General features: G+C 32.5%; 1 protein-coding gene across 1 annotated transcript; it reads right to left on the bottom strand.

Moving 5' to 3' along the window:
- Positions 1–4738: 4738 nt before the first annotated feature.
- On the bottom strand, positions 4739–17801 carry parlb (presenilin associated, rhomboid-like b). The gene is given in 11 exon segments (XM_079822609.1): positions 4739–4994; positions 6916–6959; positions 6961–7014; positions 7085–7186; positions 7272–7342; positions 7544–7693; positions 9980–10075; positions 11396–11444; positions 11543–11683; positions 17069–17270; positions 17662–17801. Coding segments are annotated over 11 exon segments (1095 nt in total). The 5' UTR covers positions 17733–17801; the 3' UTR covers positions 4739–4879.
- Between the last annotated feature and the right edge of the window lie 711 nt (positions 17802–18512).

Here is an 18512-nt window from a genome sequence, read left to right as displayed (position 1 = left end):
GATTAATCGCATCCAAAATAAAAGTTTGTGTTTAGATAATATATGTGTGTGTACTCTGTTAATTATTATTTATATATAAATACACCCACAAGCATGTATATATTTAAGAAAAAAATATTATTTTTATATATATATAAAACATTTATATTTATATATATTATATAAATGTATATACAGTATATCCATGCAAATATGTCTTAAATATATACATGAATGTGTGTGTATTTATATATAAATAATAATTAACAGAGTACACACACATATATTATGTAAACACAAACTTTTATTTTGGATGCGATTAATCGCGATTAATCTTTTGACAGCCCTATCAAAAATACATAAAAAACTGAAATATTATCATTTCAACGTGAATATATAATTTATTCCTGGTATCAAAGCTGAATTTATCATCATTACTGCATGTGTCACATGATCCTTCACTAATCATTTCATGCTCGAGAAACATTTATGATTAGTATCAATTTATAGACTTTTGTGATACTTTTGATTTTTCATGACTCTTTGATGTTCAAAAGATCTTTTGTAACATTATGTCTTTACTGTCAATTTAATGCGTCCTTAATGGATGAAAGGATTAATTTTTTTCACACACACACACACACACACACACACACACACACACACACACACACACACACACACACACACACACACACACACACACACACACACACACACACACACACACACACACACACACACACACACACACACACACACACACACACACACACACACACTAGAAATCTTACTGACAATATAACAAACTGGCAAAACAATAATGTAAATATTATTATAAGAAGTGTGAATCAAAAACTTAAAAATAACAAGCATGACTTAATCTCTTAAATGTCTTAAGTGTGTGTTTTGGTCACAATCTAGACTTTTTAAAATCTAATTTCAGCTTTTTATCTCATAATTTGGACTTTAAATCAAAATTTTGAAATTTTATTTTAGAATTTTTCCATTTCACCATTTTATCTAATAATGATGACTTAGTATGTCATATTTTAGACTTTTTATCTAATAATGAGGACTTTTAAAATCATATTTTCAACATTTTATCTTATAATGATGACTTAGTATGTCATATTTTAGACATTTTATCTAATAATGAGGACTTTTAAAATCATATGTTCAACATTTTATCTATAATTATGACTTAGCATGTCATATTTTCAACATTATTTACTAATGTGGACTTAGCATGTCATATTTTAGACTTTTTATCTAATAATGAGGACTTTTAAAATCATATTTTCAACATTTTATCTTATAATGATGACTTAGTATGTCATATTTTAGACATTTTATCTAATAATGAGGACTTTTAAAATCATATGTTCAACATTTTATCTATAATTATGACTTAGCATGTCATATTTTCAACATTATTTACTAATGTGGACTTAGCATGTCATATTTTAGACTTTTTATCTAATAATGAGGACTTTTAAAATCATATTTTCAACATTTTATCTTATAATGATGACTTAGTATGTCATATTTTAGACTTTTTATCTAATAATGAGGACTTTTAAAATCATATGTTCAACATTTTATCTATAATTATGACTTAGCATGTCGTATTTTTGACATGATCTAATAATGAGGACTTAGCATGTCATATTTTAGACTTTTTATCTAATAATGAGGACTTTTAAAATCATATTTTCAACATTTTATCTTATAATGATGACTTAGTATGTCATATTTTAGACATTTTATCTAATAATGAGGACTTTTAAAATCATATGTTCAACATTTTATCTATAATTATGACTTAGCATGTCATATTTTCAACATTATTTACTAATGTGGACTTAGCATGTCATATTTTAGACTTTTTATCTAATAATGAGGACTTTTAAAATCATATTTTCAACATTTTATCTTATAATGATGACTTAGTATGTCATATTTTAGACATTTTATCTAATAATGAGGACTTTTAAAATCATATGTTCAACATTTTATCTATAATTATGACTTAGCATGTCATATTTTCAACATTATTTACTAATGTGGACTTAGCATGTCATATTTTAGACTTTTTATCTAATAATGAGGACTTTTAAAATCATATTTTCAACATTTTATCTTATAATGATGACTTAGTATGTCATATTTTAGACTTTTTATCTAATAATGAGGACTTTTAAAATCATATGTTCAACATTTTATCTATAATTATGACTTAGCATGTCGTATTTTTGACATTATCTAATAATGAGGACTTAGCATGTCATATTTTAGACTTTTTATCTAATAATGAGGACTTTTAAAATCATATTTTCAACATTTTATCTTATAATGATGACTTAGTATGTCATATTTTAGACATTTTATCTAATAATGAGGACTTTTAAAATCATATGTTCAACATTTTATCTATAATTATGACTTAGCATGTCATATTTTCAACATTATTTACTAATGTGGACTTAGCATGTCATATTTTAGACTTTTTATCTAATAATGAGGACTTTTAAAATCATATTTTCAACATTTTATCTTATAATGATGACTTAGTATGTCATATTTTAGACATTTTATCTAATAATGAGGACTTTTAAAATCATATGTTCAACATTTTATCTATAATTATGACTTAGCATGTCATATTTTCAACATTATTTACTAATGTGGACTTAGCATGTCATATTTTAGACTTTTTATCTAATAATGAGGACTTTTAAAATCATATTTTCAACATTTTATCTTATAATGATGACTTAGTATGTCATATTTTAGACTTTTTATCTAATAATGAGGACTTTTAAAATCATATGTTCAACATTTTATCTATAATTATGACTTAGCATGTCGTATTTTTGACATGATCTAATAATGAGGACTTAGCATGTCATATTTTAGACTTTTTATCTAATAATGAGGACTTTTAAAATCATATTTTCAACATTTTATCTTATAATGATGACTTAGTATGTCATATTTTTGACATTTTATCTAATAATGAGGACTTTTAAAATCATATGTTCAACATTTTATCTATAATTATGACTTAGCATGTCGTATTTTTGACATTATCTAATAATGAGGACTTAGCATGTCATATTTTAGACTTTTTATCTAATAATGAGGACTTTTAAAATCATATTTTCAACATTTTATCTTATAATGATGACTTAGTATGTCATATTTTAGACATTTTATCTAATAATGAGGACTTTTAAAATCATATGTTCAACATTTTATCTATAATTATGACTTAGCATGTCATATTTTCAACATTATTTACTAATGTGGACTTAGCATGTCATATTTTAGACTTTTTATCTAATAATGAGGACTTTTAAAATCATATTTTCAACATTTTATCTTATAATGATGACTTAGTATGTCATATTTTAGACTTTTTATCTAATAATGAGGACTTTTAAAATCATATGTTCAACATTTTATCTATAATTATGACTTAGCATGTCGTATTTTTGACATGATCTAATAATGAGGACTTAGCATGTCATATTTTAGACTTTTTATCTAATAATGAGGACTTTTAAAATCATATTTTCAACATTTTATCTTATAATGATGACTTAGTATGTCATATTTTTGACATTTTATCTAATAATGAGGACTTTTAAAATCATATGTTCAACATTTTATCTATAATTATGACTTAGCATGTCGTATTTTTGACATTATCTAATAATGAGGACTTAGCATGTCATATTTTAGACTTTTTATCTAATAATGAGGACTTTTAAAATCATATTTTCAACATTTTATCTTATAATGACTTAGCATGTCATATTTTAGACATTTTATCTAATAATGAGGACTTTTAAAATCATATTTTCAACATTTTATCTATAATTATGACTTAGCATGTCATATTTTCAACATTATTTACTAATGTGGACTTAGCATGTCATATTTTAGACTTTTTATCTAATAATAAGGACTTTTAAAATCATATTTTCAACATTTTATCTTATAATGACTTAGCATGTCGTATTTTTGACTTACTGAATCTTACCGACCCCAAACTTTTGAACAGTAGTGTATTTTCTTTCATTGAATGGAAGAAGCAATTTACTAATTTACTAACATTAGGCTTCATTTTATTTTGGCGAAATATATCTCCATTATATTTCTCCTGATCATGGGTCATATTTAACCCCAAAGTCACATTTTGACGTGAGATTCAGAGATGTGACGAGCGATATCTGGGAAACAGGAAGAGACGAGCGATACAGTGACTTCATAAAAACACGAGGAAGTGGAAAACAGACTCATTGTTCATGAGCCATTATGATACCGTGACTGTTATTGAACTTTGACCGGTTGGAGAAAACACTGAAACTGTGTGTGTGTGAGATGTATAGTACAGGTGTGTGAGTGTGTTATAGAGAAACCTGGCTAATCATTCCCATTTAACAGGGAGCAAAGTCTCATGTGAAACACGGAAAATCAACAAAACTTAAGTAGAACATATTATACACACTTATAGCAAATAAGCACTCGCACCAGGTGATTTCTGATGAAAACTGAAATTTAAATAATCATTTTATTCTTTTAAATGACAATTACAGGCTATTTTGAACATTTAAATTTCTGTACATGGTGTTTGAGTGGGCCGTTTCACCGCCATTGAGACGTATGACGACCTTAGAGTTGAGCTGTGTGCTGAAGCTCCGCCCCTCCGGATCGTTTGTGGGCGGAGCTACCAAATTTTAAACTCGGGGGGGGCGGTACATAATGACATCACCGCAATACTCTCACACACAGAATAAACAGCACGTCAGCATGTGTGTGTGTGTGTGTCCGTTTTTCAAACTTGTTTTCCTCTTCAGGTCATCTGCTCAGCGTCTACCCACAATGCAATGCTCTAAATCGAGCCATTGCCGCCAGGTCCTTGTCCTCTCGTCCTGAAGTCATGCCACAACTTCACCAGCGGCTCTCGATTCTTCCAAATAATCTCGTGGCCGTAAAGTATGTACCAGCTAGAGAAAGAAAGAGAGAAAGAGAGAGAGATAAGCACAGAGACTGGACAGAGTTGTCTTTGCACAAATGGTGTTAAGAGCCATCAAGTGGTCAACTAAACACACTTTTCAAGGGGAGGGTCTTTGCTAGTATTCAAAAAGAATATGTATATGCTTAATACTAAAGTACTATATAGTATTAATATTTTGAATTAGCTTTTATTTTTATATTTTCAGTCTTTGTTTTAATGTTAGTTAAAGTAATTTTAGGATGTGCATTTTTCATATTTTTTTAATATACATTTCTATCTTTTATTTGAATTTTAGAACTTCAACTTCACTCTAATTTAGATTAAATAACCGCATAAATCAGATCACAATCCAGATTAAATAACTGCGTAAACTAGATCAGAATCCAAATTAAATAACTGCATAAACCAGAACATAATCCAGATTAAATAACTGCGTAAACCAGAACATAATCCAGATTAAATAACTGCATAAACCAGATCAGAAACAGATTAAATAACTGCATAAACCAGATCAGAAACAGATTAAATAACTGCATAAACCAGATCAGAAACAGATTAAATAACTGCATAAACCAGAACATAATCCAGATTAAATAAATGCGTGACCCAGATCAGAATCCTGATTAAATAACTATATAAACCAGATCAGAATCCAGATTAAATAACTGCGTAAACTAGATCAGAATCCAGATTAAATAACTGCATAAACCAGATCAGAATCCAGATTAAATAAATGCATAAACCAGATCAGAATCCAGATTAAAAAACTGACTAAACCAGATCAGAATCCAAATTAAATAACTGTATAAACCAGATCAGAATCCAAATTAAATAACTGTATAAACCAGATCAGAATCCAGATTAAATAACTGCGTAAACTAGATCAGAATCCAGATTAAATAACTGCATAAACCAGAACATAATCCAGATTAAATAAATGCATAAACCAGATCAGAATCCAGATTAAAAAACTGACTAAACCAGATCAGAATCCAGATTAAATAACTGCATAAACCAGAACATAATCCAGATTAAATAAATGCGTGACCCAGATCAGAATCCAGATTAAAAAACTGACTAAACCAGATCAGAATCCAGATTAAATAACTGTATAAACCAGATCAGAATCCAGATTAAATAACTATATAAACCAGATCAGAATCCAGATTAAATGACTGCGTAAACTAGATCAGAATCCAGATTAAGTAACTGCATAAACCAGATCAGAATCCAGATTAAAAAACTGACTAAACCAGATCAGAATCCAGATTAAATAACTGTATAAACCAGATCAGAATCCAGATTAAATAACTATATAAACCAGATCAGAATCCAGATTAAATAACTGCGTAAACTAGATCAGAATCCAGATTAAATAACTGCATAAACCAGATCAGAATCCAGATTAAATAACTGCGTAAACTAGATCAGAATCCAGATTAAATAACTGTATAAACCAGATCAGAATCCAGATTAAATAACTATATAAACCAGATCAGAATCCAGATTAAATAACTGCGTAAACTAGATCAGAATCCAGATTAAATAACTGCATAAACCAGAACATAATCCAGATTAAATAAATGCGTGATCCAGATCAGAATCCAGATTAAGTAACTGCATAAACCAGATCAGAATCCAGATGAAATAACTGCATAAACCAGATCTAATTAATATTTTATTTGATCCTTATTTTAATTAATGAAACATTTTTCAATTAATAAATAAACCAGATCAGAATCCATATTAAATAACTGCATAAACCAGTTTTTAATCCATATTAAATATCTACATAAACAGTTTAAAAGCTGAAGGAAATTACATCGTGAAACCGTTTTTTCTTCGAATATTTCTATTTTATTTATCTTTCAAATAATGAAAACAATTCTAATAGATTTAATGTTACTCACATGCCGAATAAAGCTCCACCTAAATGAGCCGCGTGATCGAAAAAAACGCCATCCCAGAATCAAGCCTGTTGCGTCCAAGGCGACGATGGCCTTAAGTGCCTGTTGGCAGGAGAAGATCATGAGAATGAGCCATCATTACTGAGAAATCCCTGCTCTTACACACACTCACGTTTCCAGCGGTGAAGGTGTACATTGGGAGGAAGATGATGGCCAGTTTGGCTTCAGGCATTTTGGTGCAAACAGCCGCCAGGACGGTCATGATGGCCCCTGACTGACACAACAAACAACAACTTATTCACAACATTCATATGAAAGCTGATGAATATCTGAAATGTTTAATCTGAACACACACTCACCGCCCCCAGTGACGGACCCATCCGACCCATCGCTGTTTTACCCACATAACTGACAAAACTAGAAATCACACCTGAGGACATGGGAACAAAAAGTTAAAGTCCAATAGCTGAAGAATTTATAGAGTAGGACAGTTTTTGACTGACACACACACACACACACACACACACACACACTCTCTCACACACACACACACACACACACTCTCTCACACACACACACACACACACACACACACACACACACACACACACACTCTCTCTCTCACACACACCTGCTGAGAGGTAGAGCGCCACAAACTGCTCTTTGCCCATCAGGTTGATGATGCTGGAAGAGAAACTCCACAGCACGTACATGTTGGCCCCCAGGTGGAAGAGAGAATAGTGACTGAATGTAGACAGCAGCATAGGCCAACACAGCGTCTCTGAAACCAGATCAATCCAGATTAGATAACAGTGCAAATCAGACCACAATCCAGATTAGATAACAGTGCAAACCAGACCACAATCCAGATTAAATAACTGCATAAACCAGACCACAATCCAGATTAGATAACTGTGCAAATAAAATCATAATCCAGATTAAATAACTGCATAAACCAGATCATAATCCAGATTAAATAACTGCATATATCAGAGCAGAATCCAGATTAAATAACTGCATAAACCAGATTACAATCCAGATTAGATAACTGTGCAAATAAAATCACAATTCAGATTAAATAACCGCATAAACCAGATCAGAAACAGATTAAATAACCGCATAAAGCAGATCAAAATCCAGATTAAATAACTGCATAAACCAGATTACAATCCAGATTAAATAACTGCATAAACCAGATTACAATCCAGATTAAATAACTGCATAAACCAGATCAGAATCCAGATTAAAACACTGAATAAACCAGATCATAACCCAGACTAAATTACTGCATAAACCAGATCAGAATCCAGATTAAGCAACTTCATATACCAGATCAGAATCCAGATTAAGTAACTTCATAAACCAGATCAGAATCCAGATTAAATAACTGCATAAACCAGATCAGAATCCAGATTAAATAACTGCATAAACCAGATCAGAATCCAGATTAAATAACTGCATAAACCAGATCAGAATCCAGATTAAATAACTGCATAAACCAGATCAGAATCCAGATTAAGTAACTTCATAAACCAGATCAGAATCCAGATTAAATAACGGCATAAACCAGATCATACCCCAGACTAAATTACTGCATAAACCAGATCATACCCCAGACTAAATTACTGCATAAACCAGATCATACCCCAGACTAAATTACTGCATAAACCAGATCAGAATTCAGACTAAATAACTGAATAAACCAGATCAGAATCCAGATTAAATAACTGCATAAACCAGATCAGAATCCAGATTAAATAACTGCATAAACCAGATTACAATCCAGATTAAATTACTGCATAAACCAGATCAGAATCCAGATTAAGTAACTTCATAAAACAGATCAGAATCCAGATTAAATAACGGCATAAACCAGATCATACCCCAGACTAAATTACCGCATAAACCAGATCAGAATTCAGACTAAATAACTGAATAAACCAGATCAGAATCTGGATTAAATAACTGCATAAACCAGATCAGAATCCAGATTAAATAACTGCATAAACCAGATCAGAATCCAGATTAAATAACTGCATAAACCAGATCAGAATCTGGATTAAATAACTGCATAAACCAGATCAGAATCCAGATTAAATAACTGCATAAACCAGATCAGAATCCAGATTAAATAACTGCATAAACCAGATCAGAATCCAGATTAAATAACTGCATAAACCAGATCAGAATCCAGATTAAATAACTGCATAAACCAGATCAGAATCCAGATTAAGTAACTTCATAAACCAGATCAGAATCCAGATTAAATAACGGCATAAACCAGATCATACCCCAGACTAAATTACTGCATAAACCAGATCATACCCCAGACTAAATTACTGCATAAACCAGATCATACCCCAGACTAAATTACTGCATAAACCAGATCAGAATTCAGACTAAATAACTGAATAAACCAGATCAGAATCCAGATTAAATAACTGCATAAACCAGATCAGAATCCAGATTAAATAACTGCATAAACCAGATTACAATCCAGATTAAATTACTGCATAAACCAGATCAGAATCCAGATTAAGTAACTTCATAAAACAGATCAGAATCCAGATTAAATAACGGCATAAACCAGATCATACCCCAGACTAAATTACCGCATAAACCAGATCAGAATTCAGACTAAATAACTGAATAAACCAGATCAGAATCTGGATTAAATAACTGCATAAACCAGATCAGAATCCAGATTAAATAACTGCATAAACCAGATCAGAATCCAGATTAAATAACTGCATAAACCAGATCAGAATCTGGATTAAATAACTGCATAAACCAGATCAGAATCCAGATTAAATAACTGCATAAACCAGATCAGAATCCAGATTAAATAACTGCATAAACCAGATCAGAATCCAGATTAAATAACTGCATAAACCAGATCAGAATCCAGATTAAAACACTAGATCAGCAAAACAGCTGAGGCCATGCCAGATTGTACAGTAAAGTGTAAATCAGACCATAATCCACTTTTCAACCCTATTTGATACAGTGTGAACAGGAGTGACCCAGAAGGAGATTCTGGTCAAATATAGAGGATGACTTCACTTACTGGAGGCGGGGTTAGAGGTGAAGTACTTGAGCATGGAGCGCTGCAGAGAGGGAACTCTCCAACAACAAAACACCAACACATTAGCTGCAATGATGCCTGAGAGAGAGAGAGAGAGAGAGAGAGAGAGAGAGAGAGAGAGAGAGAGAGAGAGAGAGAGAGAGAGACAGAGAGAGAGAGAGAGAGAGAGAGAGAGAGAGAGAGACAGAGAGAGAGAGAGAGAGAGAGAGAGAGAGAGAGAGAGAGCGATTGTTCAGAGGTAACAGTGCACAGAGAAATAGATGGACAGCATATGTTTATTTAATTACATTATAATCACACTTTACATTATACCGTAAAACTTCAAATAATAGCCCGGGCTTCTATTTACCCAAATCCCCGAACTGCACCGGCTTGTATTTGAAACAGGCGTCTATAAGAGACAGGCCTTTAATATAGTGTGGAGATGTTCAAGCGTGACGGTAGGAGGTTACCACATTATATTACGTTTTATTTATAATTAATTCGAATGTGTTTAACAAATCATTTAATGTAAGAAATGTCTTAGATTATTGGCAGCACAAAAAACGAAACGATGTGACAGCAATGGGCAGAACAATATAAGTTACCGCTAAAATCCATTGAGCGTATGAACTTGTTGCCCGAAACACATCAAGAAAGAATGAAGACTACCCTGTAAAACAACTGCAATCATGTGATAGAAAATTACTCTATTCATCACTATCATCATCCCCGCGATTCTCAATTACAAGTTCATGGGCGAATTCCTCCTCCACTTCTCCCTCTCCAGCCTCCGCTAACTCTGCCTTGCTCGCGCTAACAGATCCCGCCCAGATGCGCACGGCTCTCCCTCTTTGAAACAATTCCATCAGAAGCTACTGTCAGGCCACATACCCAAGGATAACATCCCGAAGTTAATGAAATATATCTCCTCTTTCTCCCTCGCACACACAAACACACACGCACGTCTGCGCGCAAGCATCAAAGGAATGTTCAGCCGCTCCGTATCCAGCTTTACCCACGCTTGAAATTCGACAACTGTCAGCTTAAATGTCAAATTATACTTTTCTCCATGGTGGTATTGAGAGAATTAAGAAAAACTGAAGACTGAAAGTTCGTTAACCTCTTTGTTATGTTGCCATAGTGATGAGTCGTTCATGAACGGTTCCGTCTGTCACGTGAAATATAATCAAAACATAGAACAGACGATCTGACGGGTTTGAGAAGATCAAATACAGCGCTATACTAAAAAACAGACCCGGCGTCTATTTGAGACCGGCCTTTATTAACCCAAACCTGTCGTCACACCAGGCGTTTAAAAGAGACAGGCGTCTATTTGGGACTCGGCTATTATTTGAAGTTTTACGGTAATCTAAACCTGTGTAAAGTGAATGGTTTGGGTCATTCATTGTGTCTGACCTGTGACTGTTTTCTGTCCTTCACTTAAACTGTTCCACCACTGATTCATCTGCAGACCACCAGAAAACCACATGTTCATTAAACACAGCAGAAGACATACATTTACATTAAACATGCTTACACACACACACACACACACACACACACCTGTTTGCGTACATCTCCTTGTTTCTGAGGCCGCATCTTCTCCATCCAGTCTGCTTTCACATCGTCGAAGTAACTCTGGACACGAGACTTTAAACTTTCGTACTGCCATATTGCTGCTCCGCCGAACGAACAACCTGTAAACTGAGCTGGAGTTATTACAATATTCTCTTACATAGAGAAAATAAATACAACAATGCAAAAGATTATAATTCACACACATTGAATCTTACTTATGAAATAAAAGCAACATGAATTTGTATAAATGCCATTTAAAAGCATTCATACATCAACTGTATCACTGAACTGAAAAAAATTCTAGATTTAATAACTACATAAACCAGATCAGAATCCAGATTAAATAACGGCATAAACCATAACAGAATCCAGATTAAATAATTGTGTAAACCAGATCAGAATCCAGATTAAATAACGGCATAAACCAGAACAGAATCCAGATTAAATAACTGTGTAAACCAGATCAGAATCCAGATTAAATAACTGCATAAACCAGATCAAAATCCAGATTAAATAACTGCATAAACCAGATCAGAATCCAGATTAAATAACTGCATAAACCAGATCAGAATCCAGATTAAATAACTGCATAAACCAGATCAGAATCCAGATTAAATAACGGCATAAACCAGATCAGAATCCAGATTAAATAACTGCATAAACCAGATCAGAATCCAGATTAAATAACTGCATAAACCAGATCAGAATCCAGATTAAATAACGGCATAAACCAGATCAGAATCCAGATTAAATAACTGTGTAAACCAGATCAGAATCCAGATTAAGTAACTGCATATACTAGATCAGAATCCAGGTTAAATTATTGTCTAAACCAGATTAGAATCCAGATTAAATAACTGCATAAACCAGATCAGAATCCAGATTAAATAACTGCATAAACCAGATCAGAATCCAGGTTAAATTATTGTGTAACCCAGATCAGAATCCAGATTAAATAACTGCATAAACCAGATCAGAATCCAGACGAAATGACTGCATAAACCAGATTCAAATCCAGGTTAAATAACTGTGTAAACCAGATCAGAATCCAGATTAAATAACTGCATAAACCAGATCAGAATCCAGATTAAATAACGGCATAAACCAGATCAGAATCCAGATTAAATAACTGTGTAAACCAGATCAGAATCCAGATTAAATAACTGCATAAACCAGATCAGAATCCAGATTAAATAACTGTGTAAACCAGATCAGAATCCAGATTAAATAACTGCATAAACCAGATCAGAATCCAGATTAAATAACTGTGTAAACCAGATCAGAATCCAGATTAAATAACGGCATAAACCAGATCAGTATCCAGATTAAATAACTGTGTAAACCAGATCAGAATCCAGATTAAATAACTGTGTAAACCAGATCAGAATCCAGATTAAATAACTGCATATACTAGATCAGAATCCAGGTTAAATTATTGTCTAAACCAGATTAGAATCCAGATTAAATAACTGCATAAACCAGATCAGAATCCAGATTAAATAACTGTGTAAACCAGATCAGAATCCAGATTAAATAACTGCATAAACCAGATCAGAATCCAGATTAAATAACTGTGTAAACCAGATCAGAATCCAGATTAAATAACGGCATAAACCAGATCAGAATCCAGATTAAATAACTGTGTAAACCAGATCAGAATCCAGATTAAATAACTGCATATACTAGATCAGAATCCAGGTTAAATTATTGTCTAAACCAGATCAGAATCCAGATTAAATAACTGTGTAAACCAGATCAGAATCCAGATTAAATAACTGCATAAACCAGATCAGAATCCAGATTAAATAACGGCATAAACCAGATCAGAATCCAGATTAAATAACTGTGTAAACCAGATCAGAATCCAGATTAAGTAACTGCATATACTAGATCAGAATCCAGGTTAAATTATTGTCTAAACCAGATTAGAATCCAGATTAAATAACTGCATAAACCAGATCAGAATCCAGATTAAATAACTGCATAAACCAGATCAGAATCCAGGTTAAATTATTGTGTAACCCAGATCAGAATCCAGATTAAATAACTGCATAAACCAGATCAGAATCCAGACGAAATGACTGCATAAAGCAGATTCAAATCCAGGTTAAATAACTGTGTAAACCAGATCAGAATCCAGATTAAATAACTGCATAAACCAGATCAGAATCCAGATTAAATAACGGCATAAACCAGATCAGAATCCAGATTAAATAACTGTGTAAACCAGATCAGAATCCAGATTAAATAACTGCATAAACCACATCAGAATCCAGATTAAATAATTGTGTAAACCAGATCAGAATCCAGATTAAATAACTGCATAAACCAGATCAGAATCCAGATTAAATAACTGTGTAAACCAGATCAGAATCCAGATTAAATAACGGCATAAACCAGATCAGTATCCAGATTAAATAACTGTGTAAACCAGATCAGAATCCAGATTAAATAACTGTGTAAACCAGATCAGAATCCAGATTAAATAACTGCATATACTAGATCAGAATCCAGGTTAAATTATTGTCTAAACCAGATTAGAATCCAGATTAAATAACTGCATAAACCAGATCAGAATCCAGATTAAATAACTGTGTAAACCAGATCAGAATCCAGATTAAATAACTGCATAAACCAGATCAGAATCCAGATTAAATAACGGCATAAACCAGATCAGAATCCAGATTAAATAACTGTGTAAACCAGATCAGAATCCAGATTAAATAACTGCATAAACCAGATCAGAATCCAGATTAAATAACTGTGTAAACCAGATCAGAATCCAGATTAAATAACGGCATAAACCAGATCAGAATCCAGATTAAATAACTGTGTAAACCAGATCAGAATCCAGATTAAATAACGGCATAAACCAGATCAGAATCCAGATTAAATAACGGCATAAACCAGATCAGAATCCAGATTAAATAACGGCATAAACCAGATCAGAATCCAGATTAAATAACTGTGTAAACCAGATCAGAATCCAGATTAAATAACTGCATATACTAGATCAGAATCCAGGTTAAATTATTGTCTAAACCAGATTAGAATCCAGATTAAATAACTGCATAAACCAGATCAGAATCCAGATTAAATAACTGCATAAACCAGATCAGAATCCAGGTTAAATTATTGTGTAACCCAGATCAGAATCCAGATTAAATAACTGCATAAACCAGATCAGAATCCAGACGAAATGACTGCATAAACCAGATTCAAATCCAATCCAGGTTAAATTATTGTGTAAATCAGATCAGAATCCAGATTAAATAACGGCATAAACCAGATCAGAATCCAGATTAAGTAACTGCATAAACCAGATCAGAATCCAGACTAAATAACTGCATAAACCAGATTCAAATCCAGGTTAAATGATTGTGTAAACCAGATCAAAATCCGGATTAAATAACTGCATAAACCAGATTAAATAACTGCATAAACCAGATTAAAATCCAGGTTAAATTATTTTGTAAACCAGATTAAAATCCAGGTTAAATGATTGTGTAAACCAGATCAAAATCCAGATTAAATAACTGCATAAACCAGATTAAAATCCAGGTTAAATTATTTTTTAAACCAGACTAGAATCCAGATTAAATAACTGCATAAACCAGATCACAATCCAGATTAAGTAACTGCATAAACCAGATCAGAATCCAGATTAAATAACTGCATAAACCAGATCAGAATCCAGATTAAGTAACTGCATAAACCAGATCAGAATCCAGATTAAATAACTGCATAAACCAGATCAGAATCCAGATTAAGTAACTGCATAAACCAGATCAGAATCCAGATTAAATAATTGTGTAAACCAGATCACAATCCAGATTAAATAACTGCATAAACCAGATTAAAATCCAGGTTAAATTATTTTTTAAACCAGACTAGAATCCAGATTAAATAATTGTGTAAACCAGTGATGCCAGTAACGCGTTACTCTAATTTGACCACTTTTTCCAGTAACGAGTAATCTAACGCGTTACTATTTCCAAACCAGTAATCAGATTAAAGTAATTTATCCAAGTCACAGTGAGTTACTTTTTTTTGTAATTTTCCTTAGTAAAAATATATATTTTTGCTTTCTTGTTTAGTCTCAGCAGGGTTTTCCTGCATAGAGAATTACGAGGCGGCCGCTCTGTCAAATTTCTTGCCGCCTCCGTCTGTCGACAAAACTCAAGACAGGCAGTCACTTGCTCAGATTAGGCATGTCGTGATAATTAAATAATCATCAGAAATATATATTGTCACATTATCCTTCAGCAATCATTATTAGAATATTATTATTTGCTAGTAGCCTACAAAGTCATCTAAAGCCATTCCATAGCTGAATGTCTTTCCTCCGCTGTAGCTGTCAATCATTCTCCGTTCAGCATTCAAGCTGCGCGTCGCGTTCGGTTACAGTCAGCGGTAAAGCTCACTCCATATGATATATTCCCGTTTTAATACTTGATATGTTGATAAAATAATTTATCTTCCTGGAGTTTATCTTGCGGTTTCTGAAAGATGTTGTGCTCGCTACTCAGGTGACAACACAAGGACTATTAATTAGCATCACACGCACAATAACCAGAATTAAAAACTGTGAAGAAACAAATAATCAGTGAATGTTTGGACCGATAGGCTACATAGTAGACTAGGATTTGTGGGCTCGACGCTCATCTTCTCTTTATGCCGTGGACTTTTCAATGTGCACTCGCGCTGCACTGCACACACTGACTCCATGTTGCTTTAAGCGCATCATTCTGCACCCGGGATGCGCATAAGCGCTTTGTTGTCGAAGCTTTGAAGTTTTGAAGCGTTTCATATATTTTCATAGTTTTGTGCACTTAAAGATTATTAAAAAATATATTGTTCTCACGGATCGATCATATATTTGTTGTCCCTTTACAGAGCTGCACATTACGTTTACAATCAAATATAAATCTTGTAATTTTATATTATTTGTGTAGGCCCATATAATTATTTACATTCATATATAAATACAAATTAAAAATTAAATATAAATTGTTTTTCATAAATGTATTTAATAAAAACACAAAGTAATTTGTACCTTTTCATTAACATGTTTAGGGTTTTATGTTTAGTGTTTTATGTTTAGTGTAGTGTAACATGTTTTATGTTTAGTGTTTGCAAAAACGGTTGTCATTTTTATGTTGAGGCTGCAGAGGTGTTGTCGGCAACTGATGAATGTAACTAATAAAGTAACTTGTAATCTAACTTAGTTACTTTTAAAATCAAGTAATCTGTAAAGTAACTTAGTTACTTTTAAAATCAAGTAATCTGTAAAGTAACTAAGTTACTTTTTCAAAGTAACTGTGGCAACACTGGTGTAAACCAGATCACAATCCAGATTAAATAACTGCATAAACCAGATCAGAATCCAGATAAAATGACGGCATAAACCAGATCAGAATCCAGATTAAATATGCATGGATTTTTGGAACGATTTATGCAGAAATTCGTTTCATGCATGACATCCATCACGTGGCAAAAAAATATACCAACCCCTATGGTGAAGACAAATGGTTTGACCAGTCTGCCAAATGACCTGGTGGGCAGGTGTGGGGTGGGCGTGTCCGGCTGCGGAGCCACGCCCTTCTGGTGGAGGATTTCATTGGCCTGGGCCTCTTCGGCCACGCCCTTCTTTAGCTCCACCTTCTTCGTTCCCTTGCGGAAGCCACACCTCTGCTGCGTCTGGAGGGTGAATCTATGCGGAGAAACCATGATAAACATTATTATAGTGATTTGCCAATGGGTGGAATGTGGGAAACCCAAAACTGTTCATGACCTGTCTGATAAAAACAGCCAAATATAATATAATGTATATGTTTTTTTATTTCACAGACTTGGTTTCTGAAGCAAGTTATATGGACATAAGGTCTATTTTTATGTCATGTTGTCATTAAATAAATCGAAACGCTTTGTTTACATCTACAAACGCCAGGACAGAACCATGTCATAATCATTATGCAGTGTTTATTATTAAATTCATCCCGTTATATGATCTGATTTAAACCACTAAAGCTCATGCCAGAGGATGAGACAGAGGATCTGAAGCGCTCAGTAAACAGACACACAGTCAAAGGAGTGTTTATTACCTGTTCGTCAGGTAGTGTGTGTGGCTGATGTCCCCTGTAACCCATCTAAACACTGAACCCCTCACCGCCATCTTCACTACTGCGCCCCCACTGCAGCCTGCGCATCTGCTGCTTCCGCTTCCGGCTCAGACCACGCCCACAGCGGCCTCTGCTGGAGGAGGACGCGCACTGACACACACGCTGCGTAGATAGAACAAGCTATTTCAAAATAAAATTAAATAAAATACAATTAAATTAAAATAAAATAAAATAAAATAAAATAAAATAAAATAAAATAAATAAAATAAAATAAAATAAAATAAAATAAAATAAAATAAAATAAAATAAAATAAAATAAAATAAAATAAAATAAATAAAATTAAATAAATAAAATTAAATAAAATAAAATAAAATAAAATAAAATAAAATAAAATAAAATAAATAAAATAAAATAAAATAAAATAAAATAAAATAAAATAAAATAAAATAAAATAAAATAAAATAAAATAAAATAAAATAAAATAAAATAAAATAAAATAAAATAAAATAAAATAGGGTAATTTAGGTCAACCTGGACACTTTTTGCCATGAGTAGGAAAAAATGTCCCAATCTATTTGTTTATTTTAAATAATTTGTTATTTGGGCATGGTTTGCACATTTATTTTTATTTTATTTTTATTAATTTATAATTTTTCATAATTGTCAGAATTAATCAAATAATTAACATATTTGCATGCTTGCACATTTGTGGCTGTGTTTGTTAATTTATTAATTGAATTACTGGTTTAAATGTATGTATTTATTACTTTGGCAAGGGTTTGCACATTTGTTTTTATTTTTATTTTTATTAAATTGAGATTTTTTTTAATGT

Source organism: Gobio gobio (genome assembly GCF_949357685.1).
Source record: "Gobio gobio genome assembly, chromosome: 8".
In the NCBI taxonomy this organism is placed as follows: domain Eukaryota; kingdom Metazoa; phylum Chordata; class Actinopteri; order Cypriniformes; family Gobionidae; genus Gobio; species Gobio gobio.
This window is presented reverse-complemented; position numbering and strand designations above follow the sequence as displayed.